This window comes from Emys orbicularis, chromosome 9 (assembly GCF_028017835.1).
Source record: "Emys orbicularis isolate rEmyOrb1 chromosome 9, rEmyOrb1.hap1, whole genome shotgun sequence".
NCBI classification, from domain to species: domain Eukaryota; kingdom Metazoa; phylum Chordata; order Testudines; family Emydidae; genus Emys; species Emys orbicularis.
Genome location: NC_088691.1, coordinates 42,180,866 through 42,207,480, shown reverse-complemented (window position 1 = coordinate 42,207,480; position 26,615 = coordinate 42,180,866). Strand labels below are relative to the sequence as shown.

The following is a 26,615-nucleotide window of genomic DNA, read 5'->3' as shown; positions in this document are numbered from 1 at the left end:
TCACATCATGATGTGCCGCCGGCGGTGCAGGGCCAGGTGGTCCGAGCGCGAGAAGCTGCGGTCACAGTCTGAGCAGCGGAAGGGCTTGATGCCCGTGTGCTTGCGGAAATGCCGGGTGAGCTCGTCGGAGCGGGCAAACTTCCAGGTGCAGCCTTCCCAGGTGCATTTGTACGGCTTCTCTCCTGCACAGGGAGCAGAGGGGACAGCTCAGTGCTTGGGCACACATCAAACTTCTACCTATTATGGCAGCACCCACCGGCCTCAGTCCAAATCAGGCAGTATCTATTAGGTGCATTATGGTATCACCTATGGCCCTCAGCAGAGATGAGGCATTATTACTTACTAGGGGCACCACAGCAGCACATACAAGCCTTAACCAAGATCAGATATTAAGGCCTGTAGGCTCTTAATTAGTAATAATGCCTGATCTCAGTTATTTATTAGGTGCATTACAGTAGCACCCACAGGCATTTACCCAGATCAGGGCCTCATCCTTGCTGCACAGTCACATGGTAAGGACATAGGCCCTGCCTCTTTTTCTCCCGAGAAGCACCAAGAACGTCTGCTCTCTCCTGGCTCTGTTGGAAGACCTCAGGGAGGTACAAGCAATCGGAGCACGCTGTGGCTTGGTGGAAGGGAGGAGGCTTTTGAACCTTTAACAGAAACTTCCCTTCTCCAAAATGTTATTTAGTCATTGACATTAAGCAGGTGTAATAATAACATAAAAAACAATCCACAATAAAAACTGCTATAACCATCTTGGAATGCCTCTGGGCTGGCATTTCCGTCACCTCATGCTGTAGGTTTGCCAGCTGGAGTCTAAACCTGAAGAGGTATCTGAGACACCAGGAGGCTCTGTCAAGACCTAGGCAATCCTCGGCTTGAAGGAGCCATGTACCCCTGCAGAGGGTTGTTATTATTGCTGGCGTAAGAGAGAGGGGGATGAGCTTCCATGAGACAAGGGGCTGGAGGAGTTGCTAGGATACCGGAGGGGCTGCTAGGATACTGGCCTGGGTTGCTAGGATACCTGTGTGGGTGGATAAGAGGATGGGTTACTAGGATACTGTTGTGAGTGTTGTTAGATTATCAGGGCAGACGTGGGAGCAATAGGACATCGGAGTTAAATGCCCCTCAGCTGCAGGGGTTATGCACATACCACGCAAGCATTTCAGAGCATCCGAGTGCTGTTCACAGCCCCTCTCCCATGGTATGAAACAGGGGTGGGCTGGAGAGCAGGGCGACGTTCTTTTGTATAGAAATGGTTATTTTCGATTATTTAGGAGGTTTAGAACTGTATTTGTTTTCTCTCTCTCCAGCTGGGCTCATGATACTGAGACAAAGCAGCTTTCAGGCAGGGGGATATGAAAAAGAAACAGTGCTAAGGAACACTTTCAGAATTCCCCACAAAGTTCAAAATGCACTGTTTGCTAAAACACATGGCATGATCAATAGATGTAATCGCACCCAAGGGGCTATGGCTGTGTAGACAGAGACCTAGAACTGGACTCAGTTCACTGGGAAGATAATGCACGGAGCAGAGCAACTGGGGAGGCAGGCTTTCCTTGTTAGGACCAGAGAAATCCGGGACAGAAGAGACCTGTTGATTAGCCATCCCTTGGCCAGTGCAGGAAGGTTCTCTACTCCATGCCCCCCATGGTGCTGTCTATTCAGGTTAGACTCCATCCCTTCCCTCTATCCCACAGCTCTCCCTGTTGGTTTTAGGAGCTACACTCGCATTCTGCCTGCCTTCGCTGAAGTGGGTTCAGTTGAAGAGCGGCTAGTTCTGGATGTTTGCAGAGAGTCTCATTAGAAGTTGGAGAGGAAGGCTGGCACTAGCCTGAGCTGTGGCCCAGCCAGCTTCAATTCCCTGCTCTGCCATTGATTTCCTGTGTGACCGTGGGCAAGGTACTTAGCCACTCTGTGCCTCAATTTCCCCCTCTGTACAATGGGGATAACAGCACTGCCCTACAGCGCTCGGGTGCTGTAAAGACAGTGATCTGGTCAGATGCTGCAGTGATGTGGACCAGAGAAATACCTAAGACAGAAAGGATCAAGCAGTGCAATCCCTGCCTCAGTCTGACTGGGAGCAGGCAGGCTTTCTAAATCTTGGCACAAACGGCCTTGTCAGCTTCAGCTGGATTTGCGTGGAGTAATGGTGCCATCTCGTGGTCAGATGGATTATTATAATGCGGTGTTCCTGATGGCTCTCTAAAGGAATGGATCTTTCATCCGTGTGCCTCAGGGATTACAGGATAGTGGTCCCAATCCTGCCTTCAGTTACACCCATAAAACCCCATTCAGAGTTTGGGGGACCCCTTGATCCTACTGACCAACTAATTTGGGGGGGGGATCCATCCCCCCTTGAGAGTATGCAGGCTTTCCTGTATGCAGGGATCAGCTGTTGGACTGTGGGGGGCGCTGCCCTGAGATCAGGGCAAGGTGAGGAGATGGATGGATGGATGGCTGAACAGCCCCCTGATTTCTGCAGTCCAGGGAGAAGTGTATTTACCACCCTCTATCCCGAGCTGAGCCTGTCAAGTGGAGGGGATGGAGGGGGCGTGACTCCTCTCGCTGCACTGTACGTAGCCCTATATATTACAGCCTCACTGGGCAGGACCAGATGCAGCCGGGAGGGACAGCAGAGTGTGTGTGTGTGTGTGTGTGTGTGTGTGTGTGTGTGTGTGTGTGTGTGTGTGTGTGTGTGTGTGTGTGTGTGTGTGTGTGTGTGTGTGTGTGTGTGTGTGTGTGTGATATGAAGCAGAGCAGGGATCAGCCTCGGGGGATCATGATCAGCAAAACGCGCTAATGGCCATGAGCCTCAAAGACATTGATTCCGATAGGACTTAGGTGCCTAAATGCCTTAGAGGATCCAGCACAATATCCCTTCAGTATGACATGCCATATGTCCCAGTTAGCCTGCTCCAGCAGCTCATCTGGAAGCCCATGGCACCCAGTCACAAAGCTCCTCTAGCCCCCAGAGCATATGAATCTTCTCACCCTCACTCCTCAGCTTTCAAGGCCACGCATTCAAATCGAATGACGACCCAGCACCTGGAAGCTGTGTCCAGAAGGGAGACGTCTGCCCCCTGGTGGTCATCTGAGAACTACACACCCATGCAAGCAGAGGAAGGACAGAACCATACGCAGAGGGAGTCAGGGCCTGCACAGATTGTGGGTGGGTTTTTGTGAGCCCGGAGCAGCATGGCTCCTTTCGCAATTAACCCTGAGGGCTGGCAGCTGGATTTGCCTTCTAATTAAAAAGCTCCCCACCAGTGCAGTCTGGAGAAGGTTGCACATGGCTCACAGCTTCCCAAACTGAGAACCCTGGACTGGAGTCACTGGGCATTCGGGCTCTCTCGGCTACAGGGCATGGCCCTGCGCCCACCGAGCCGGGCACACAGAGAGGCACGAAGCCAAGGTGGAGAGGAGCTCAGGGTCTTGGAGATGCAGGGCATGATCACAGAGGAGTCCCAGAAACGCTGAACTAGGGCATATCTGGTTTCGTAGGAGGACTTGGTGGGGGTCTCAGCCGTGCTCTCTCTCAGGCTGGAGAGCTCACAAAAGGAGCAGGGTTGCTGCCTTTTAAGAGAAGTCCTTTCTCCAAACAGTTCACTAGCCATTGGAGTTAAGCCAAGGTGAACAAAAATAAGCCAAACTAAGTTGTGAGTTCCCTGTTACCCCACAGCACTGCCCACCCTCTGCCTCCTCTGGGGATCCCAGCCCAAGTGCACTGTGTCGGAAGGGACACACCAGCTCCCAGTGCAGCTACCTTTGTGCTGGTACCCAACTACCCCTGCTCTGGTGGGGCAGGGAATCTCAATCCATCAGACACTGCCACTCATGGATTGTACTGGAGCCAATTCAGCGCTGGCGCAAGGTCAGCCCTGCAGCAGCCCTTCCACTGAGCAGGGTCAGCACGGGCCCTGGCAGGGCAAGGTTCTGCCCTGCTGACCTTATCCTGTCTCTAGTGGTAAGGGGACCTCAGCGTCCACGGCCCAGCCACGCCTTGGTCTCTGCTATGGTGAGCAGAAAGGCCGTGGGGGGCGATAGGCCCGTGTGGGAGTCGTCGTCCTCCCCCACAGCACCGAGGTCCCCCAGTTGGGCGGTGGGACGGCTCTGGGGTGTAGCCACCCTGGGCTAGCAGCAGTGTGCCACAGGCTGCCCCGCCCAGCCCTACCTGTATGTATCCTCCTGTGTGCTTTGAGGTGGGAGCTTTTCGTGTACACCTTGTTGCAGCCCTCGAAGTCACACTGGTGAATCCGCCTCTTCTTCAAGTCGGGGGACTCAGCCCGCTGCATCCGGGCCACAGGCGACCGCGACCTGGGCAGGGGGAGACAGCAGTGTCACCCAGCGCTGGGTTCCTGGGGGCCCCACCCTCTCCCTCTGGGCTGGCACAGCCCCTTGCAGCAGACTAGGCCTGACTCGTGGCAACCAGGGAACCATCCCCCCACCCCAGGGCTGGCCTTACCCATTGTGGGGGTGGAATCTGGCTATGGTAGGTATCACCATGCCAGTGCCCTGGGCAGTCATTTATGAAGCAGCTTTGAGCAGCCTCATCAACGTGGGGGAGGGGAAGCTGATACTCACTCCCTCCCCTGCTGGGAGGTGCCCATCGTCATTACAGGCGGATGTGGCGTTGGAATGCTGAGACCCGAGGGCAGTGATGCTGCCAGGGCACCCCCATCATTGCTGCTGCAGGGTCTTGGCAGAGGAGGGACAGGCCCAATAGGCAAGCTCTGCTTCCTCCGCCCCCCAGCCCTGTGCTACGCGGGCGCCAACCCCAGCGCTAGCACCAAGAAGTGGGCCCACCCTAGCCATAGTCCAGGGCAGTGTGTGGCTGCCACTCACTCTCTCTGCAGGTCCTGGAAGGGGGCTGAGCTGCTCTCTGTGACGCTGTCCTCGCTGTCGCTGTTCATCTCCAGGGGGTACATGGAGCTGGGGTCAATTTTCACTGGGGAGGAAAGAGACCCACTGAAACCAGAGACAGACCCAGAGCCACGTCCCCTTGCTCTGTCCCCAGCTCCGCCCAGGGACCAAAGCCACTGCACCATGGGATAACACTCCCCTCCCTGACCCAGAACCCACAGGGTCCTTCCCCTGGGCTGCAGGGATTGGTCGCCTCACCCCTGCCCAGAGCTGTCAGTGACATTGGTCCCCCCAGCACTGGAGCCCTGAGCCCCCTCTGAACCCACGTCTCCTGCCCCTTGCCCAGTCACAGGGTTATGAGCCAGCAGCACAAGAGAGCTGCCTGGCATGGCAGGGGGATGGCACTGGATGGGGTGCGGGGGACTGGACAGACAGGGCAATTGGGGCAGTGGGGAAGGTTCCCAGCCTGAGCCCACAGCACTGCACCCAGCCCCAGAGCCCAGCTCACCCCAGCTCTGGGGAAAAACCTGCTGATCTGTCCAGTGGGAGGCAGCACCCCAAGCTAGCATCTCAGCCCCCACCAGACACTCGTAGTGGGCTGAGACAGGCCTACCCTTGCTCTGAGGGGACAGCGGGGCCTTCGACACGCTCAGCATAGGAGGCGGTCACAGAGCTGGACAGGGTCCGGCTCGCACCCCAGAGCAGGATACCTGGCACAGCTGATGGGGTTGGCAGCCTGGGCAGGGATGGGGCCCAACAGTTCTCCCCCGCCCCATCCCTGAGACCCAGATCCAAACCCCACAACCCAGGTCCAGCCCCACCACCTTATCCCCTCCTCACCCCCTGGGCAAGGCACTGGAGCGTAGGTGCAGCCATCATAAAGACTCCCCCTCCCCCTGCTCCTGGTTCATTTCAGCTACTCCCGCCCCCCAACTTCCACACGTGTCCCTGGCCAGAGGGGAACCAGCGGTCACAGAGCTGGACAGGGTCCGGCTCGCACCCCAGAGCAGGATACCTGGCACAGCTGATGGGGTTGGGGGAGGGGATTGGCAGCCTGGGCAGGGATGGGGCCCAACAGTTCTCCCCCGCCCCATCCCTGAGACCCAGATCCAAACCCCACAACCCAGGTCCAGCCCCACCACCTTATCCCCTCCTCACCCCCTGGGCAAGGCACTGGAGCGTAGGTGCAGCCATCATAAAGACTCCCCCTCCCCCTGCTCCTGGTTCATTTCAGCTACTCCCGCCCCCCAACTTCCACACGTGTCCCTGGCCAGAGGGGAACCAGCCAGGGCCTCCGACAGGAAGCGCCTGGGAGTTCTTTGCTTGCCGGATGGGAGGCAGGAAGTGCTGGGAGTGGGGGGAGCCAGTCTAACTGGAACCAGAGCAGCCTTGGAGCCAGCCGCGGGGGGGGCCTGGGAGGGGAGGTCAAGACCCCACCCTGCGGCGAGGGAGAAGACAGCCTGCCAAACTGCCCCCCTTCCCCCACTCCCCAGGATGGAGGGCAGACAGACAGCCTCCTCCCATGACTGACTCACGGCAACTCGACCGCAGAGCCAGGCGGCTCCCCGGCACTGGGGGGCCTGCCCCCACACAGTCCCCCCAGGCAGAAATCCCAGCTCTGCCATGCAGCTCCAAGCAGTGTGGGAAAGAGACAGGCACTGAGCCCAAGGTGATGGGCGCAGCATGAGAACTGGAACAGATGGGGGGGAGTGGGGCCTGCCAGGCAGTTGTGAGGGGTGGCTGGTCCCCTCCCCCCAGCTGGGAACCACCCAACGCCTACCAGTTCTGATCAGCCAGCTGGGAATCAAACCCACCCCCAACACACACAGAGCTGGGACCCATCCCAATCCCACCCCCTCCCCAGCCTCTGACAGGAATCACACCCATCCCCCAAACAGAGAGCTATCCCGCCCAACCCACAGCGTGTGTGTGTGTGTGTGTGTGTGCGCGCACACGTGCAGAACAGGGAAACTCCCTTCCTCCAGTAGGAATCATGTTCATCTCCCAACTGGGAAAACTCCCCTCCCTCCCCCAAACAGGACCACCACCCTGCCCCCAGCACACTTAGCCAGGAAATAGCCCATTCAGCACGTCCCCTCCATCCTCTGCAGGTGGTCCTGAATTCTGGGTATCCGGTTTCACAGGGCCCTGTTAGACACGCTAAGGGGCCCCAAGCCAGGTTCCCAAGCACTGAGGCAACCAGAGTCAAGGACCACCTGTGAAAGTGTGGCTGCAAACCCACCCCTTTCCTGCAACTGGGGAGCACCCCTTGCCCCTCCCGACCAGTCCCATCAGTCCCAGGCACACTGAAGTGCTCCTGCCAGGAGCTGAGTGCCACCCCATATCCCCAGAGAGCAGCTCCAGGGCAGCCAGGGCTCTCAAAGAACAGGGAAGAAGTCAACTGAGCCAGGCTTTTAGGGAGAACCTCCCACACACACTCTCCTCCCCACCCCATCAGCTGGCAGGGCGGGGGGGAAATCTGAGATGGGACTCACACAGATACCTAGGGCTCTGGCCAGAGAGGGGCCAGCGGAGCAGATCCCAACTATGCTAGTGCAGCCAGGACACCCAACAGCCTCTCTGATTGCCAGGCCGGGCTGCGCCTTCCCAAGCACATGCTGCATTTCCTGGGAAGTGACTGAGCACCCGGCACGGCTGACACAAACAAGCCCGGCTGGAACATGGAGTTAGACACCCAGTCCTGCTCCCAGGGACTGGCTCCCTCTTGCCTGGTTTGAACTCAGAGCCTGTGGAGAAGGGACAGCCCACCTGCCACTACCACAACTGGCCACTTGGGGTCAGGGGAGCATCATGCAGCGTCATGCACCTACAGGCGAAGCAAGGAGGCAAGGCGTTTGCCCGCTGGGCACCACATGATGCCTGCCCATTGCAGCAGTGCCGGCACGCCAGGCTTCCTCCCACACCCAGACAGATGGGCTTCATCACGCTCTGGGAGCGGAGCCAACAGGACCTTATGAAGCCCTGGCTTGGCTGCTGCCTTATGACGCTAGCCCTTGTGAAAGGTACCAGATGGACAGCTCTGCCATGGAACTGGGTCAGCGGCAGGGCAATCTTCCCACACGGTGCCTCCAGCCAATGTGCTTCAGCCCTGCCCAAGAAGGATCCCACCTCCAGGGGTCCAGTCTCCATGGTCCAATCTGTCCGTAGCTGGGCCAGTTCTGGGATCCCTCCACAGCTCTGCCAATACCCCTCAAATCCCAAACTGCTGCTTCACCCTGGGCTCCCCAAGCCTTACCCACAACCCCCCTCTCCCATCTCTCAGTGGTTCCTGCTCTGGGCTCCCCTACTCACCGATCTCTGCTGATGCTCCTCAAATCCTGACCCACAGCCCCGCACACACAGCTCTGCCAACACTCCTCAATCCCAACCCACAGCCCCAGGGAGGGGAAGTGAGCCCTTACCGGATCCGGCGTTCTTGCCATCGCCGCCGATGAGGGGCACAGTGATGGCAGCGGTGACCCCGTCTGTGGGCATCGTGGTGTAGACCACGGGTAGGGACTGCACCACCACTGGGATGGTCTGCAAGTTGCCCATCTTGCTGGGCAGGTTGACCGAGGGGATTGTGTGGATGACGTGCAGGATCTGCTGGCCCCCGCTACCCTGCGTGGAGGCCAGGATGGAGCCAGGAGACAGCACAGCGGGGATGGCAGAAGAAGAGCCCAGCCCCGTGGGTGACATGGAGACCACAGGGGCCTGGATGGGCGGCGCCACCAGCATGGGCGAGGACCTGATGGAGGAGGGCAGCAGGGTGGAGGACTGCAGCGACACCTTGGGCTTGTTGAGTGACAGGTCCACTGGCTCGGCCTGGGGCTGGTTGCAGTCGCTGGCCAGCAGCTCTTCGGGGGGCTCTGTCTTGATGTCGGTCAGCAGCACCGGGGGATCTATGGAGCTGTCCTCCAGCAGCGATGAGGAGCTCATCTTGGGCAGCACCTTACTCTGGACTGAGCCTGCAGCCTGGGAGAGACAAGAGATCAACAATGAGGGCACTGGGGTGTGGACTGAGTGAGGCCAGCACATGGCACTTCCCAAGCCCTCCACTGGGAGGCACTGCAGCAACTGGGAAGGGGGAAACTGCCCCACATCCTGGGAGGGAGGGAAATCCCACTGTCCCCCATTTTACTCATGGGGAAACTGAGGCACAGAAAGGGGGAAGCGACTTTCCCAAGGTCACCCAGCAGATCTAGGAACTGAACCCAAGTCTCCAGATTCCCAAGCTAGTTCCCCATCCACTTGGCCGCACTGCCCAGCATGACATAAGCTCCACCCAGCAGGGCCAAGGGGCTCTCGGGAAATGCATCCCAGCACTATAGCTAGTCATGGACAGAGACACACAGGGCGCTGGCTCTGCGCGGGGGAGGGGATGGTGTGGTAGCTGGAGCCAACCACTTCTTCCAGGTAATTTCGCTGGCAGATCGCTAGCGTCTCCCCCTGGTGCTGACTCACTGCACAGGGACAGGAGGGAGCTGGACTGCAGCCATCAGACACACAGCTGAGCTCAGCCTCCCAACACCCATCTGTCCAGGTACTGCCATGGCCCTCCTCTCTGCAGCATCGGAGCACCTGGGGAGGCAGAGGCCATCACCCCCGTCTTAGAGATAGGGAAACTGAGGCACAAAGGACGAGTGAAGGTTTCCTGTTGGTCACAATGAATCACTGGCAAAGCTGGGAGGGAGCGCCGGAGTCCTGGCTCCCAGTGCTGTGCTCAGACCACACTGTGGGCATGGGCATCTCACTGCCAAGCGCCACGCTGGATTAGAAGGGGGAGCAGATGCCGGAGACATTCACCCTGCCATGTTACGACGCAGCCCCAGACATGCCTTGGCGTGGGCGGACGAACCCTTGCATTAACCCTTGCGCTTCCGGAAGGCTAGCATTACCCACATGCCCACCAACATACTTGACCTCCCTCAGGAACGCGGCATGGGAAACAGAAGCCTTCAAGGGGTAAACTTGAGAAATTCCTATTCTGGCTTTTTCTGCATTTCGTTTTTAAAAGGAAAGAACCCCCGCCCCGCCAGTTCCAATGGAATGATCCTTCCAATGCACCCAGCCGGTCTGGCGTCCCCTCAGCCAGGGGATGGGACGCAACTGCAAGAGTCATTCACTGCGTGTGTGCCTGTGTTCATGCAGGGAAGGGATCCCAGATTGAGGGGGAGGGGGGACAAGGAGTGAATCTGGGTCATGGGATGAGCCATTTGGAACTTGAGCATTGGGACCCGGAGCCAGCCGGGTGGAGCAGCCACACAGAGCTGGCGGAGGGCCAATAGGCTTTAGGCTCCCGATGTGAGTCAATGATTCTCTCTTGCACTCACTGCTTCAAAGCACTTGCTAAAACACTCGACAAACACTCCACGGATGCTCCTCCAGGTGCCACTTTACTGAGCTTCCTGGTGTGGGGAGAAAAGGCAGGAGAGGAGGGGGAGAGGGATGACTTCAATCTGCAGCCAGACCCTCCCTCCCCTGCCACTCTAGAGCAGACGAGGGGATGGGGAGAGGAAGCACAGCGCCAGGCAGCTCCGAAGCCCTGGCCTTTGAGATGGATGTGCTGGACACGCTGACCAAAGGCAATCAGAAAACGAGACTCCCCGCCCACCCGCCGGTGCAACCTGGTTCCCCGGCTAGGCCTGCTGCAGGGCGTGGGGATGGCTCCACAACTCTCTCCAGTAGGGAGACTGCCACATGCTGCAACATGCAGTCAGCTCATCTTATTCAACGCCTCTGTCACAATCCAGGCCAACTGCACCTGTAGCCAGGGCCCCCACCTGTTAAGCTCCTCAGCCATCCCCACTCTTGGGTGCAGACCCGCATCTCGCTCCCTCCTGGCCAGGGTTTTCCAGGCTGCACAGCTCCCTGCCTGCACTGGATATTCTGAGCAAGCCAGACTGCCTGAACAGGCCAGCATCTGCTCTTTGCTGGCAATTCCAGCTCTTTGGAGAGCAAGCAATCACAAGCTACCATGCAGCTCTAAGCAAGCACATTTATTCTTAAGGTGAAAGTATCACAGAGACCACGTCTTAAAAACAGTAAAGAACCTATACACATGCTTACCAGAGCTCACCCCCAACTCCAAGAAGGGCTCTGGTAGGAATTAGCCCTTCAAACCCCAACACAAGGTTTTTCCTGTGGTTACAAGTGTACAACAGTCCTCAATCAGAACCAGAACAGTTCAGTCTGTCCTTTGATCTTAGCCTCATGTAACAGGTGATCAGCAGACAGAGGTCCACCCATTGCAAAAGACTGGGGTTGTGCATAACCGGGAGTAGGGAATTTGCATTCATCTCCCCCTAGAAATTTCCCAGCAAAACCACTTCATTCGTGTCTGCCACATTGTTCAGTATAGTCCTTGGACTATCCAGGCCCATAATAATACTTAACCTTTGCAACTACTAGAAGAGACTCAAAAGGTACTTGAACTTAATCCAATAAGGTTTTTCCAAGGATACTACAGGAAATTGCCATGTGTGTCACAGCCTCTCATCCCAAAGGGCCCCACTATACACAGGCAGCATATGCAGCCACTTCTGGGGTTCAGAGTAGCAGCCAATGAAAATGCAGCACAAAGAGATGGGAAGAGAGAACAGAAGTATGTTACCAAGGATATAGGGGCAACCACAGAGGGCCAGGGAATTCTGAATATCATGCAGAGCGGAAAGGACCCAGGTGACGAAGGTCTCATCTGAAAAAATTCCACCCAACCCAGCAAAACGTGGTGGAACGCCACTGATGCACCTGGGAAGTTTAGTTTGGCTGACTTGACTCTGCCAGGATCTGAACCAACCATTGAAGGGAAACAAAGCAGTTCACACTTGATGCTTCAATCAGTAAGTCATCCCTTCAGTGCTGAGTTAGCCACTGGAGTGACTGACACGGACGAGCTACATTCGGGATGGGTGCTGCACTGCACACCTCTACATAGCGGCATCTTATGCCGTAAGCATCCAGAAGAGGCTGCCTAGCCTAGTGCTTAGCTATTTGATGAGTAGGACAAGAAAAGGGTGATTTTTCAGTTTCCCCACAAGCTGCTCTCTGGAATGCTCTAGGTGTGATTGCCGAGCGCTATTGGACACCTTCCACTCCCAGTGACCTTCAGCCATCAGCCTGTGGGTTATGTAACGCTGCGGGAGTAAGGCTAGCACGAGTGTGGATTTTGTTTAAAGGGCAGCTAGCGTCAGAGAGTCATTCGCTCCTTGAGTCAGATCTGCTTCTGACACAAACAAGTTGCTATTCCTGTTCGCTCGGCAAAGCCAAGACAGCGGCCTGCATTCTAGTCAACCTCGTGTATCATCAACACCATTGCAGCCGATTGCAGCTCCCGGCTCGCCGTACAGCAGAGAAGCTGAGTGGATTTGCTGATCCCAGGCCTGGTGGTTAGAAATGTCATCTCCTGCCATGCCAAGCTGATGGGGAACCCCTTGGGAGGCCAGGGAGCGACAGAGAGACCGGGGGAGCAGAGACAATGAGTAACAACATGTCGCTTCTGACTGGAGCATTCGTTGACACCAGCTTGGGACCAATGTGCAACGCCAATGTGCCAAGTGTGGGCTAAGGATCGCGCCTGGTCATCACAGTGCTGGCTGCCCGTGGGTGAGGGTAGCCTGGGAACTGGACTCCAGATACCCTCTTCATTGGGGGGATGGAGGATCTTGTGCTATGGGGCTCTCCTGAGCCCCACTGGAACGGTACCCAGGTCTGTCTGCTTCTGCCCAAGATAGAAAACAGGGTGCAAAATCATAGGCACCTAGCGCTACTGGTCTCTCAAGGGCTGAACACTCTCAACTCCCACTGACTTGAATGGCAGCAAGAAACACTCAGCACCTCCCAGGATCAGGCCACAGAGCCCTAAGGCTCCAGGGCAGCCTGTAAAGAATGCAGGAACATACTGAGAGCGTCCAAGAATGAGCTGTAACACCATGGACGAGGGCTCCCAGACCCAGCCACCACATCCACGGAGTCACACTGCTCCCAGTTCAAGCCAGCAGGGGAGAGGAAGGTGGTGTTATTTTCTGGTTGGTGCAGATGGGCTTGGAGTCAGGACTCCTGGGTTCTATCCCTGCCTCAGTCAGTCATTGTGTGACTCACTCTGTGCCTTAGTTTCCCCACCTGTAAAATGGGTCAGGTGATACTCAGCTGCCTGTCAGGAGGTGGCGTGAGGTTTAATTAACATTTGGGAAATGCTTTGAGGCCCTCAGCTGGAAATGCAGGTATGTCTGTTTCCACAGAGCAATCTAATCCCATGATTCCCTATGCGGTGACATGGAAATACCTGGCACTTCCATTGGAGGAGAGCACTCTTCATAAACACTCATTGACCCGCCCCTCTCCACACCCCTGGCATACACTGACACGCCCCGTCCGCCTTTTACACACATGGTAACCAAGGCACAGAGAGGTGACTGATAAGCCAAGGTCACACGGCGACTCCAGGGCAGATCTGGGAATACAGCCCAGGCCTTCCCGCTCCCAGCCTGGGCCCTAACCACAGCCCCGCCCCGCCCAAAACATCAGACATCCCAGAAGCACAGTCCTCAGGACACTTCTCCCTTGATTTCTGATGTGCCGTCTGGTCCTGTTCAGCGAGAGTGGGTCGGCGGGGGGGAGGGGGGGACGGCGAGTGGGGAAGCTTGGCAGAGGGATTACGCTCAGTAAATCCTCTGTATGGACGGATGCACTCCCTCCCCAAAGCATGGACAGATTCGGGACAGCAGCAGTAACATGGGGCACAGATCAAGGCTCCTCCATCCTGCTTGCTGGCTTTTCCAGCAGTAGCAACTCACTCCCAGCCCTTTGGCAGAGGTTGAACTGCAAAGGAAGAACCAGAGGGACAGAACAAGGAGTAATGGTCTCAAGTTGCAGTGGGGGAGGTCTAGGTTGGATATTAAGAAACACTATTTCACTAGGAGGGTGGTGAAGCACTGGAATGGGTTACCTAGGGAGGTGGTGGAATCTCCTTCCTTAGAGGTTTTTAAGGTCAGGCTTGACAAAGCCCTGGCTGGGATGATTTAGTTGAGAATTGGTCCTGCTTTGAGCAGGGGGTTGGACTAGATGACCTCCTGAGGTCCCTTCCAACCCTGATATTCTATGGGTATGTCTACACTGCCGCGCTAGTTCGGCGGCTGGGGATCGAAGTTCCGGGTTCGATTTATCGCGTCTGGTGTGGACGCGATAAATCGAACCAGGAAGCGCTCGCCGTTGACTGCGGTACTCCAGCTAGACGAGAGGAGTACCGCGGAGTCGATGGGGGAGCCTGCCTGCCGCGTGTGGACCGCGTCTGAACCGCGGTAAGTTCGAAGTAAGGTATGTCAAATTCAGCTACGTTATTCACGTAGCTGAATTTGCGTACCTTACTTCGACTTGGGGGGTAAGTGTAGACCAAGCCTATGATTCTATGAGGTGGGAAAGGGTAACGCTGGGAGAGGGAGGGAGATGGAGACAACGCCTGCTCAGCTGGGAGGTGGCACAGAATGGCTTGACACTAGGGAGGAAGGAGTCCTGGGAGCTTGGAGGAGGTGACTCAAGAAGGGGGCGCTGGGATTTTATGCCATAGGGAACATTAAATAATGGGCACGAACCTGCCTCCCCCTGAACACCACAAGCTATTGGCAGCCTCAGCAGAAGCATGGTGACGCCCTGGAGATGGAGCTCCCCTCTAGATCAGGGTGGGCAGGGAGGAGCCAGCGTCACCCAGCCTGTCCCCGTTCTGGGGATACAGAGGCCTCCAGCGCTGGCATCCGGGGGCCTTTCACCAGCACTGCTGCACTCACTTTTGAAAGAACAGCTCCTCCCCCGCCCTTTGCCTAGCAATGCCCCTCAGCCAAGTGCAGTCTGGAACCAGCCCTGACAGTAGCCAGGGGAATGTATTCTCTGCCTGACCCAGGAGTCCAAGTGCTGAGAGCTTACCAGAAGAGCTGGGTGCCCTGGCTCCAAGCCAGAGAACCCAGCTGCCCCCCACTTGAGGCAGGACCAGGCTACTGAAGACCAGTAGATCTCTACGGCTAACATGGCATGATGCTAACAGGGCCCCAGAAGTGTCCTGATTAGGGCATTTCTGTGCCATGAGTGCGGCTGGCGTGGTTCATCTCATGGCAGGCTGGTACCTGCATTGCTGGGCCTTAGGAACGTGAAAGGTCTCCTAATGAATCTCAGTCCTAACTCGCATCACCCCTTACTATTCCAGTCCTGCGCTTCTTTGCCTCGCACTGCTGTCCGCTGCCCCTCAATCCCAACCCACACCCCCACTCCCATCTCACCCCAGCCCTGGTAGTCCTGGGCTCCCCACAGATAGCTCTTTGCCGCCACTTGATCTAGACTAGCTGGTTGGGAGTGCAGGTCCAGTCCTGACCCCTATGCAGCTCACTCCAGACAAGACCCCCTGCCATTCAACACCCGAGCCTCTGGATCAGAGCTGGGGAACCGGGCCAGCCTGCAGAGTGGCTTTGCAGGGACTGTGACGAGGCTGCCACGGTGGATTTCATGCAGGACCTCAGCTAGGATGTTAGCCTTGATCTCTGAAGGCAGAAAGCCAGGGCACTGACCCACCGCCTCAGACTGTAGTGCAGGCCCCGAGTAAGGGGCAGATGGCTGTGTGTGCACCTTCGGAGCAATGGAGGGGGGGGTCTGCATCATACAAACACCAGCCCCACTCCTATGCAGCCAGACTCCTGCCCCACTGGCTCTGGATGCCAGCCCGCCCTGGGCATTGTGCTCCATTGCAGGGCCTGGGCTGGGGAGAGGCAGCAGATGGAGCTCACGCACGCTGAGCCTCCACTGGGGAATGGGTGGGGGCGGAGTGGGAGGGAGAGAAGGAACAAAAAGCCCCCCCCAGCACACCCCCAAGACATAGAACAGGCCTGCAGGTTGCCATGAGAACTAGATCACAGCTGAGCCCAGGGAGCAGCTCACATGTCCACACTCCATCCCCCTGCAGAACGGCCAGAGGTCACTGGGGCAGATCCAACTCCTCCCTCTCAGCCCCACCAAGCCACCCACCTTGTCGGCCCTGTGGTTACACCTTAGGGCTGCAGGGGGATCCAGTCCCCAGCCCAAAGGGTTAAAGGACATGGCCAATCACAGCCCAGAGCAGCAAGGGTGAACTAGTGGGGTGCTCAGCTGCCCCCTGGCAGCAATCAGGGGGTCCCTGGGTGGACCAAGGAGGAGCTGGGCTCAGAACCCTGGGCTCTATTCTGAGGCTCCCATAAACATTTACTTGGCTGCTTCCAAAGTAACCTCAGCCATGCGGCGTGGGGGGCCCCCCAACAGACCAGGGTTGCCACCCCCTTCTGATAGGCAGCCACAGCGTCCCAAGGCTGGGCACACTGGCTTCGAGTACAAGACGAACCGGCTGGGGCCTGCAGCCTGCGCGTGGGCCAAGCCCCAGAGAGGCGGATGGGGAGAGCGCTGGGTCGGTTCATCGTCCCTGCAGCCCAAGAGATGGGCCAGTGGGGTTGGCCCGCAAGGAGACTACCCTCATGGAGCTTGCGGGACGTTTGCCGGTCGCTGGCTGTGAGGGGGTGCTGCGATGAGAGAGGATGAGGGCTCCCGCCCAGGCCAATTCGACTCCTAGGAGAGGGGCACCCAGCTGCCCCTCCCACAGGAGATACAAGAGCAGTGATATCCCCTCCCTGCTCACTAGGGGGTGCCCATACGTCTCCCCCACAAGATTCAGTGGGGCAGTCAGCTCTGTGTGCCTCTGGAGCTGCGAGGGGGCCCCACAGCCCAGCTACGTGACACAGAGATGCCCTCCGCAGTGGGCGGGTCTGGCTGGCAAGAGGGGAGTGGGGAGAGGTGGGAGTTCACTATCTGATTCTAGGCAAAGCTGTGCTGAGCATCTCCCTGGGGGCGATAGCTTACCAGTGTGCTGAGGAACACAAGAGAGCCACACCCAGTCCCTGGCCAGCAGGATGGGGACTGCCCACGGGATGTCAGGGATCTGGGGGGGGATTAACCTCAGGCACAACATTAACCCTTCAGGCACAGGGGTGAGTTGCACCATAAGGTGGCTGGGTTGTGAGGGGAGGTCACCGTCCCAGGGAAGAAGGGATCTGCGGCCAGGAGGCTGGATTGGGAGCCGGGGGTGGAACTGGTTTTACCCCCAGCTTGGCTGAGAACCAGGAAGCAGCAGGGACTCAGTGGCGGCAGAAGTTGTCACCACCTAGCATAGAGCCCAGGAGCGCTGGCGGCTGATGCCCAGGTGAGGGGAGGAGCAGGATGCGTGCCAGCCACCCAAAAGTTTGCAAGGGCTGTGGGCATGGCTGGGAGGGGAGGCATCGCCGGGGGAGCCAGAGGCTCAGATGCAGCCCCCTCTTCAGATCCCAAATGGACGGGGGGTGAGGGTGGGCGCTGGGATGAGACGGTCAGACTCCCTAACCCTGCCCTGACTTCACGTGCATGAACCGCCCTCCCCCAATCCCTGTCACTGTCACCTCCACACGCCCAGGACCCTGACCATACAGGCCACTGCTCTGGATAGGTGCAGTGTCCTGGGCAGTTCTGATGCGCTGCCTGGCCGCGGCCCAAGCCCTTGCAGCCGGCCTGGTGACAAAACAAATCCTTCCTTTGGCAGGCAAGCCGAGGCGGGCCCAACCCACGGCTGTCACTCCCTGAGCGGAGCCACCCACACAGAGATCCTGTTGAGAGCTCGCCTGGCTGCTTGCCTCTCCCCTCCCCCTCCCTCTCCCTCTGGCAGCCACGTTAGCCCCACCGGCTATGTGCAGCCCCAGGCTCCACTCAGGGCGTCAGCCAGGCTAGGGATTAGCTGTGCTCTGCAGCCCTTGCCTCTCCCCAGCAGTTACAGACAGAGCTGGGCTTGAATCCCAGGGGGGTTAAAAGCCCCCCCGGTTCAAGCCACCCACCCCCTAGTCTACAAACTGGCTGATCCACCCCACAGAGCCCTTCCCCGCCACAGCCTATCCGACACCCCTTGAGATTTATGGCCTCATTCAGCCATCCCTCTGCTTCCCTTCCCATCTGCTTTCCACACCCAGGCGGAGCACAGATTTCCCTTTGATCCAGGCCCCCCAGCTCCCCCCAAGCCTTTTATCTCCCAGCCAGCCCTGCCTCTCCTGTCAGTCCCGCTCTGCGCGGTGCAGGTGTCTCTGACAAAACCATCCACAACAGTTGCTGTCAGGCCTTTCGCTTCACATCCTTCTCCAAAACCAGACACCAGGATGGGATTCCACAGAGCACCCCCCGTCCCCTCCCTGTTAACTCCTTCCTGCACACACTGCTCTGCACATCACGGAGCAAGCTGCCCCACGCAGCTCTCTGCCCCCTCTACCGCCAGGGGCTCAGTGCATCACCCCCACCAGCCTCCAAGCTGGAGAGAACAGAGGCTGGGTCCAAGAGTGGAAGCAAGCTGTTGTAGCCAATCAGGCATTACTGCTCTGGTCCACCAGGGACAGCACATGGCCAATGCAGGCCAACTCTCAGTGGAACAGCAAGGGGCCACCACTGAAAGGATCCACAGATGCCCCCGATGATATACCAGTCTGAACTCACATGGTCATTTGGGTCTGCAGAGCCAGGCTGGAAGTCTCACAAGCTCAGCCTCTCTTGGGGTATTTCTGCATGTTCAGGAGCTGGGAGGAAGCAGCATGAAATAGACAAAGAGCAGTGGGGACAAGGGGTGTATGTGTGTGAGGAGTTACGGATTGAGTCTGGGGCGAAGGGGCAGTCAGGCTCGTTCTGTTCGACCCAGGCAGAATCCAAACACAGAGCAGATCTACCTACGCAAAGGGAAGTTGGCAGGAGCAGAGCCTTTCAAGACCCAGTGGTACGAGCTGTTAACGCTTAGGAAGCTTACTTAACACAAACATATATGGATAGGATTTTGTGAGTTTAAGTTCTAAGGGTATTTCTTTCCCCTTGAGCAGTGAGTGAATTTAAAAATTCCCTGGCTGGGATTCCAAATATCGAAGCTTTGGGCTACGGTCAGAGGGAAACAGACTGGAGAGGGAACGTGAAACTGGCCAGCCCTGTTCCAAAGTGCCTGATGGTTGAAATTGAAGCCAGCTGCCTCAGCCATTAAAAGGAAATCCATGGTTAAAGCTATTTTGTTGCAAATCATCTAACCTGTTAGCAGGAATACCAGGAGCACAGGAAGTGCCAGACTGGATCAGACCAATGAGTCCACCCAGCCCGGTATCCTGTCTCTGACAGTAACCAGTAACGGATGCTTCAGAGAGATGTGCAAGATACCCCGCAAGAGACAGTTATGGGAGAACGTGCCCCTACATGATATTTCCTCCCAGCCCCCGCGGTTATGCTCTGAAGCAGGAGGGTTTAGATCCCACTCTGCAGTTTACTGAAGGAAGATTTTTTTTTTTAAACCACCATCCCGTAAGAAAAAAAAAGAAAAAGAAAAAAGGAGTGATGGCCCCAACTGGCTACCACTGGAGTCAACGGAAGATTGGGCACGGATGTCAAAGGAAGCTGAATTGAGCCCCCAAAAGAGCATGTGCTCTCCAGTTAAAGCACAGCTATTCACTGCCTCGTGGTGCACAGATCCCTGTGGGGATTAGGTGATGTGCGAGAACCAAGATATGTTGGTTTGACATTTCCTTGCAATCACCTGGAAATCCAGCCAGAATGGCTGCGCATGCGTGGCTGAGGAACAGCAGCCTAGGTCAGCTAAATGTGAAATCATCAGCCTCATCAGCCGCGAGCACCATCTCCCACCCCACCTGCGGCTCAGCGCAGCAGGAGAGGGGTTAGATAGGAAGTTGCCATGGGCTACAAGGAGCTGTAGCTTTCAACCAGCAAGTGGGATGCACGTGCCAGAAACCATCAGTTTTTAACCACTAGGGGACTCCAAAGCAGCATAGGAATCCTGCAGCCCTCCCCTGGGGGCCTCTGATTTAGGGGTACCATTCCCTGGTTATTGACCCAAATGGCCAGGCTGTGTTTGAGCACCACTACCGGATATAGTCAGAGCTGCCCAAGTGTGTGTCATAGTCCCTAGACATTATCAGCAAAAGGAGATTCTCCTTGAGCTCCCTGGTAGTGATCTGTGCTGTTGGAGTATCACAGTCGCTACCAATTAGTCACAGCATGTGGCCCTGGGAGGCTGTGGAACGGGACTATGAATTCCTAGACAACACAGGCTTATTATAACAGTCCTCAGCCCGCCACTGAGCAAGCTGTGTCCCCACAGCCCCAGAAATGGAGGACTGGGAAGCTGTCCTCGAGCCCCAGGTCAGGAACCCAGCAGGCTCCTTTGAAGGGAAGGATCACCTACAAACCTGCCTCAACCTCCCTGGGAAAGTGTGAATGGGGAGCCCAATGCCCCTCAAACGAGCGAGAAGGGGAGCTGCTTTTAACGTTCGATCAGTTGCAAATGAACAGCAACGGACCCCAGACCCAATCCCTGACGCAGCGGCCGGGAGGCACGGAAGGGGGCAACGCAAAGGGCTGCCAACCAGGCTTCTGTCCAGCAAGCAGGAGCTCACCTGGCATGAAGAGGGTCTGGAAATCCCTGTGCGGTCAACACCATGTTATCCTGCTGTTGTGCTGCCTCACTGCATTGCCATGTGGCCCTGTGACTCCACGGGACCAGGGTGACTGGGGTCCAGCTGTCCCCTTCGGCAGTGACCCACAGTGCACTATGCAACGCAGCAGTTAGCAAACAGCCCCAGGGCTCTGTCTGCACTAGCAGCCAGAAAGATGCAAGTGCCTAAGCTATATTAGGGCTCCTATCATTGCTACCTCTGGGGGATTTGAACCGGGTGTTAGCAACGGTGGGGAATTCGGAGCACAGACGCTTAGTGTGGACAAAGCCAACAGAGCACATTGATCCCACGGGCAAGATACAGAGACCCCATAGAAAACCCATCTAGAAGGACCCCCACAAGATGTCCTACAACAGCTGGTAGCAAACTAGCAGCCCAGTCCAGCCTTCCAACCAGCACCAGCTTCAATGACCTTACCATGAGGCTAATGGTCACCCCAGGTTCCAAGAAGGGCAAGGAGGCCTCACAGGAGGGAGATCCCAGGCTCCCAACACCAAGGGTCAAAGGTCATGGGAACCAAGCGAAGGGTTGCATTCAGAAGTGGCTCCAAAGCAGGAAACATCGCGAGCACTCTCAGATCCCAGGGATCAGCAGACATGGAGATGTCAGGAAACTACAAGCCAAGATGCAGCAAAGCCCTTTATACTGGAGGCTAACAGCACTGGGAGGCCAGCAATTTCCACCAAAGCATTCCACAGGCCCGGCACAAACACACCACAGGTCCTGAGCATCAATGCGGGGCTTGAAATCCAGTCTGCAGAATCCTAGCAGTGTATTTATATAGGGTTACCATACATCCGGATTTTCCCGGACATGTCCGGCTTATTGGTCCTCAAATCCCAGTCCGGGAGGAATTTCCAAAAAGCCGAACATATCCGGGAAAATAGGGAGGCATGGTAAGGGGACCCCGAGTGCGAGTGGCTGCAGCAAAACTTACAACTCCGGCGATCTGCCGAGGCACAGAGGGGGCGGGCGGCATCCGAGCACGCAGCTGCCGCCTCCCCGGGCTCCGGCTGCTGATGCGCTGGGGAAGCCATGAAGCTGGTAGCGCTCGGGCAAAAGACGCTCGGGGGACCCCGAGTGCGAGTGGCTGCAGCAAAACTAACAACTCCCCCGATCTGCCAGGGCACAGAGGCGGCGGGCAGCATCCGAGAGCGCAGCCGCCTCCTCCCCGGGCTCCAACTTTCCCAGCTCCCGCCGCGGCAGGGGCCGAAGCAACTTCCCCACCGCAGCAGCAGCCGGAGCCCAGGGGGCGGGAGGGTGGAGGGGGAATGCGGGGTGCTCAGGGGAGGGGGCGGAGTTGGGGCGGGGACTTTGGGGAAGGGGTTGGAATGGGGTCGGGGGAAGGGGCGGAGTTGGGGCGGGGCCGGGGCCCCCATGTAGTGTCCTCTTTTTTCAGTGTTGAAATATGGTAACCCTAATTTATAACATGCTCATTGCTGGGGTATCCGAGCTCAGCCGAGATGAGAGTTTCCTAGCTCATTCTCGCTATTTCCTTGGGGACGCAGGAGGCGGATCCATGCACAGCAGAGAAGAGCACACCAGACCTGACACAGAGCCAAACCTACTGTCCCACACCCATGCACTTCAAAGCCTTGACTCCTTCCTAAAGCAAGAGATGAGGCCCATGGAATGGAATTGCCTCTCCAGTCTGTTTCAGCAGCACCTTTCTCCTCCCCCCACCCCCACACACAAACAGCACCAAGGGGGGGGGGGGGACATAGGAGCTGCATTAACATACTATACCCCAAAACTCCCTATGAGACGTAGGATTCGCACCGCCTGCAACAACAGCCTCATTCCCCACATTCCCTCTCACTGGCATCCAGCAGAGATTCAGGCATCACGCTCAAAGCCACAGAAGCTTACATTTCTTTAGAGCTCATCCCCAAGGGCCATTCCACACACAGAATGCAGCCACCTCTGGAGTGAAACGTGGCCACTGTTCAACAGCAACATTCAACAAGAGTTCAGGACAGGAAGTGCCGGAACAGAGAGTGTCAGATCATCCAGTCTGACACGCTGTATATCACATCAAGCCCAATACCCAGAATTCAACCGAAGTACTGCAGCCCATGGGCAGAAAACAGGAGGGACCAATGTGCACCAATGCCGAAGCCCCTGCAATGGCAGGGAGTTAAGTAAGATCTACCCCGATGATCCTAGCAATTGCCCAACAATCCCATATCCAATTGAAACTGCTGGGGAAATGTAGGGAGACACTATGTAGCTGTGGTTAGCAAAGCTGGAATAAACCCCCGTGTTAGGGATAGTATGATGGGATTTGTAACTCTGGGGTTGGACTGACCATCCCAGTATCTCTGCCAAGTTTTCATCTGATGCTCCAGAATTTCAGTTTGCACTAAAGTAAGTAAGGCCATGCCTAGACAGCAAAGGCTGTACTGATTAATCAATTGTAGCCTAACCACTGCATCCGCCTAATGTGCGCACACTTCAATCAGTTTACAGCTGGTTTGAGTCGAGTTAGCACAGGCCTGGTCTACACTAGAAAATTGGGTCGGCATAACTACATTGATCAGGAATGTGTAAAATCCACACCATAGTTACCCCAGTGTAGACAGCACTAGGCTACTGCCATCTCTCCTGATGGGAGTGTCTACAGCCGCGCAGTGGTTTAAGTGTGGACATGCCCTATGTCTGCAGAGAGCCTGAGACAATAGCTCTGAGAACTGTGAACTGCCCCATTCCCCTCAATGGTGTTGGAACTCTGATGGCCCAGGAATGATCATTTAAAGGGCAGCACTGTTAGCTACAGAGGAAGCTTCCTGCTAGTTGTTAGTAGCCCAGCCAAAGACACTTGGGGGGTCCCGAATCAGCAGAACTCAGAGCCCCGAGGTCCCTATGGATTTCGTCTGGTTTTCCTTGACTCAGCAGTAACCAGATTTGCAGAGGACACCAAAGTGGAGGGGGAAGTGCATATGGGAACCTGGAGAGATTGGAGCAGCAGGGGTTTCAGGCAACATGGGGAGATTTGGTTACTAATGAATGCAAAGCTCCTGGCCCCCAGAGAAGAGATAAACACAAGGGGGAGGGGGGGAATGTATCCAAACAGCTGCACCCACTGCTTTAAGGCAAGTTTATTTTCATCCTGTCCTCTTAGCACTGTCCTGACATTGCCTTTCCATGTAATCAGGTGCTGGTCGAGTTCTGGTGGAGAAGCTGTGGAGGCCACAATGGGATGACATCCAGCATTAGGAGTAGTTCATAAAACACAAAGGGCTCAGGATTCTGCCTTGGGAAACAGCTTTGCACAGACCCAGCATTCGGCTCCACAGCAGGCTCAGCTTACCTGGCGATCGCCAGGCGATACCACGGGGGAGAGGGCATGGGAAAGGCCTGGCAGGCTTTCAGTGACAATGCTGGAGCCTCAAGCCCTCCGTGTCTCCACGGCACAGGGACAGCTCAGGCTTCCCATATACCAGTCCTGGCTGAAGTTCTGACCTAGAGAGACAGCACTGGGCTCCACCACTGCTGCCAGCTGGGAACACCTGGCCCCATTTCCCACCGAGCTCAGCAGAGATCCACCAGCTGCTGATGGATCTCCGTCCCGCCTAACCAGGACAGGACAAACTCTAATGACCATGGGGAGAGAGGCCCCAATCCCATCCCTGACCAAACCATAGCCAAGGACACACTTTCTTTGGGACTCAAAGCAGCTGGGAATGGCTTCTGGTGGAGCTGGGGACTCAGCGCGGAGCCCAGAAGGGCTCTGGTGGGAAGGGGAGATCTGAAGTCGGGAGACTTCACACATGGCCAGTCCCACAGGGGCACCGCAGATCCTCCCATTAGCCCCATCCTCATCCTCAATGATCTCACAAGTGAGAACAGACACAGGACATAAATAACAGCCCAGCATTGCTTGTGTATACTCCCAGGAGGGCCCTTCCCAGGGCTCCCCAGACTGGTCTGTCCGGCTGGGGGGCAGCACAGAGAAGGGCTTCTTGGGAGCAGTTAGGGGTATCACTCAGGAGAAAGAAACATTCTTTTATCCCCTCCTTCCCAAGGGCTTTAGCAGCAGGGCGGTCCCTGACTCTTTCTACACCAGGGGCATCCAACATGCAGCCCGCAGGCCAGATCCAGCCCTCGTGCAGTATTGGTGTGGCCCATATGACGCATGTTCAGACTGTGCAAAATTGTGGGGTTCATTTAAAGTATGTTTCTAGCCCTCCTGGCTGCAGAGATAAAACAGGGCCTGAGTGCACAGAGAAGGCACAAGGTCTGCCTGAGTCTGCAGACAGCCTTAAACAATAACTCCAAGGGGTGAACAGCCCTGCCCCCTACTAATCTCACTGGGGTGTCAGCTTTAAGGCTGAATGACAACACTTCTACGTCAATATTCGCTATTCCACTGCTGGATGGAACGGGAAATGGGGGGGGGGGAGTGGTGCCCTCCAGAGGTGGGAACTGGGAGCTGCTGCAGGGAAGGAAATGCAGAAGGGAAAACAGAGGAGAGGGCGAGGGAAAGAAAAAGAGACAAAGGCGCAGTGGCAGCGCTCTGATGGGGAGCAGATCCCCCACTGCGTGATGCACAATGCAACAATAACCATGTGAGGCCGCGAGTCCCCCTTGGTCTCTGTGCAAACCTCCCATCCACACTGGGGGACCCCTGCGGAGGGAGGTGTGTACATATCCTGGACCATAACGAAACCTGGAATCCAGCCCAAACACCCCTTCTCCCTGCCAGGCCTCCCTCCTGCTGCTGCCACCCAGTGTCGGCTGAGGGCATCAGGCTCTTAAAGAGCAGGGGAGGCGAGTGGGTGCGGCACACCTTCCTCCTCCTCCCCTCCTTAAAGGAGCAGTGCACAAGCCACAAATTGTTCTCCCATCTGCTCCTTAAAGGTCCCCCATGTCCCAGCCCTCTCTTAAAGGGGCAGTGCACCCTGCTGCCTCTGGCCTTGCAGCCCCCTGGAGGTCTTTCTGCTTTGGCCTCCCATGCACCGGCTTTGGGGGAGGAGACAGGCGCACACCCATCCCCCTCTCTGCACACACCCGCCCGCCCTCGGAGTCCAAAGGAGACTGAGACTCAGAGCCCTCCAGGGCTGAGCAAGGCAAAGCTGCCCCACCCCCATCCCATGGCTTTAAGGCCCAGTGGGCGCCCCCCTCCTCTCCAGGGCTGCTATGGCAGAGTGGGGGAGGGATAACTGGGGCCATGCCCGGGACTGGTGCATGTGTGAATGGTGGGGAGATAAAGGCTGTTAAAAAGGAGAAGGGCAGGATCGGGGATGTACCCGGCGAGGGCTTGGATGAAATGGGGGGCTTGGGGAGATATCCTGACCCCCCAGGAAGTAGCTCGCTTACACCATGCAGCCCTGGAGCACAAGAGTGGAAAATGCCTCCCCAGCATTGCCGCCTGCCCCAAGGGGAGCATCACGGCCCCCTGCCAGAGAACCAGCCAGCCACTTACCGCCCAGCCAGCGCGCGGTGGGCTCCTCCGGTACTGCACGGCGCTCATGCTGTCTGCGGGGAGGATCATGCTCCTGAGCCGGGCTCCAGACGGCTGCCCCTCACCACGCGCGAGGTCTGCACGACGCTCCCGTTCCTGGCGGCTGGGAGCAGGCAAAGGAGGTGGGATACCAGCCCGGGCGGGTGCAGTCAGGGTCTTCCTGCAAAACCCAGGGCTCTGCCGACTGGCGGTCAGGGTGAGTCCCCCGTTCTCCCTCACCTCCTCTGGCCTATACGCCTGGCAACTTGGCAAGCTGTTGAGATCCCTAGATCCTCAGCCAAGTCTCTGCCCCACACGCCTCTCCGGTGAATGGAAGAACGAGGAAGGGGAATTTTAAAAAAAAAAGGGGGAGAGATGTGGCCGATAGCGGCTCCTTATTATCGATACACGTTCACGTTAGGGTCTGCACAGGCCCACGCCTTCAGCCTTCCACAGAGACGCACACCCGTGAAGCAGTCAGAGAGCTCTGCTCCTCCACAGAGGAGTCTCTCTCTGAATAAAGAGCTGCCTGCTGCTGGCGTGTCTAGCCTGCCAGTCCTGAGCTGTGAGGTGTGAATAGTCTGACAGCTCCACCCTGGCCTGACCCTGGGTGGAGCTCCTTAAAAGGGACGGGCTGCAGAGAGGGGAGGGAAGGGAGGGGCTGAGTGCCAAGCCAAGCCTGCGGCTGTCGGCTCCTCCCCTGCCGCCAAAGCATGTCAGTTCGCCCGTCCCCAGGTGGGGAGGCCTCGCGGAGCAGCGTTCGGCTCCTTCCCCCAGCCTCC

The 26,615-nt window shown here is 57.0% G+C and overlaps 1 protein-coding gene across 2 annotated transcripts; it reads right to left on the bottom strand.

Moving 5' to 3' along the window:
- KLF8 (KLF transcription factor 8) lies at positions 1-25,884 on the bottom strand. Of its 2 annotated transcripts, XM_065410394.1 has the most exons (5): positions 25,816-25,884; positions 8,289-8,841; positions 4,849-4,951; positions 4,178-4,320; positions 1-182 (listed from the first exon to the last, which is right to left on the bottom strand). In XM_065410394.1, exons 1-5 carry the CDS (start codon positions 25,882-25,884, stop codon positions 1-3), a joined length of 1,050 nt encoding a protein of 349 aa, XP_065266466.1. The 2 variants fall into 2 exon arrangements, with proteins under 2 accessions (XP_065266466.1, XP_065266467.1); XM_065410395.1 differs by lacking the exons at positions 4,178-4,320; positions 4,849-4,951; positions 25,816-25,884 and having other exon boundaries at positions 8,289-8,805.
- Positions 25,885-26,615: the final 731 nt, after the last annotated feature.

What these genes read in the sequence shown, in the direction of transcription:
- KLF8 (XM_065410394.1), bottom strand. Translation starts at nt 25,884, where the DNA reads ATGATCCTCCCCGCAGACAGCATGAGCGCCGTGCAGTACCGGAGGAGC. An exon ending in TGGCAAGAACGCCGGATCCG is followed by an intron (nt 4,952 to 8,288) that starts GTAAGGGCTCAC and finishes TTTCCTCCCCAG; the next exon opens with TGAAAATTGACCCCAGCTCC. An exon ending in TTCCAGGACCTGCAGAGAGA is followed by an intron (nt 4,321 to 4,848) that starts GTGAGTGGCAGC and finishes CCCCCTGCCCAG; the next exon opens with GTCGCGGTCGCCTGTGGCCC.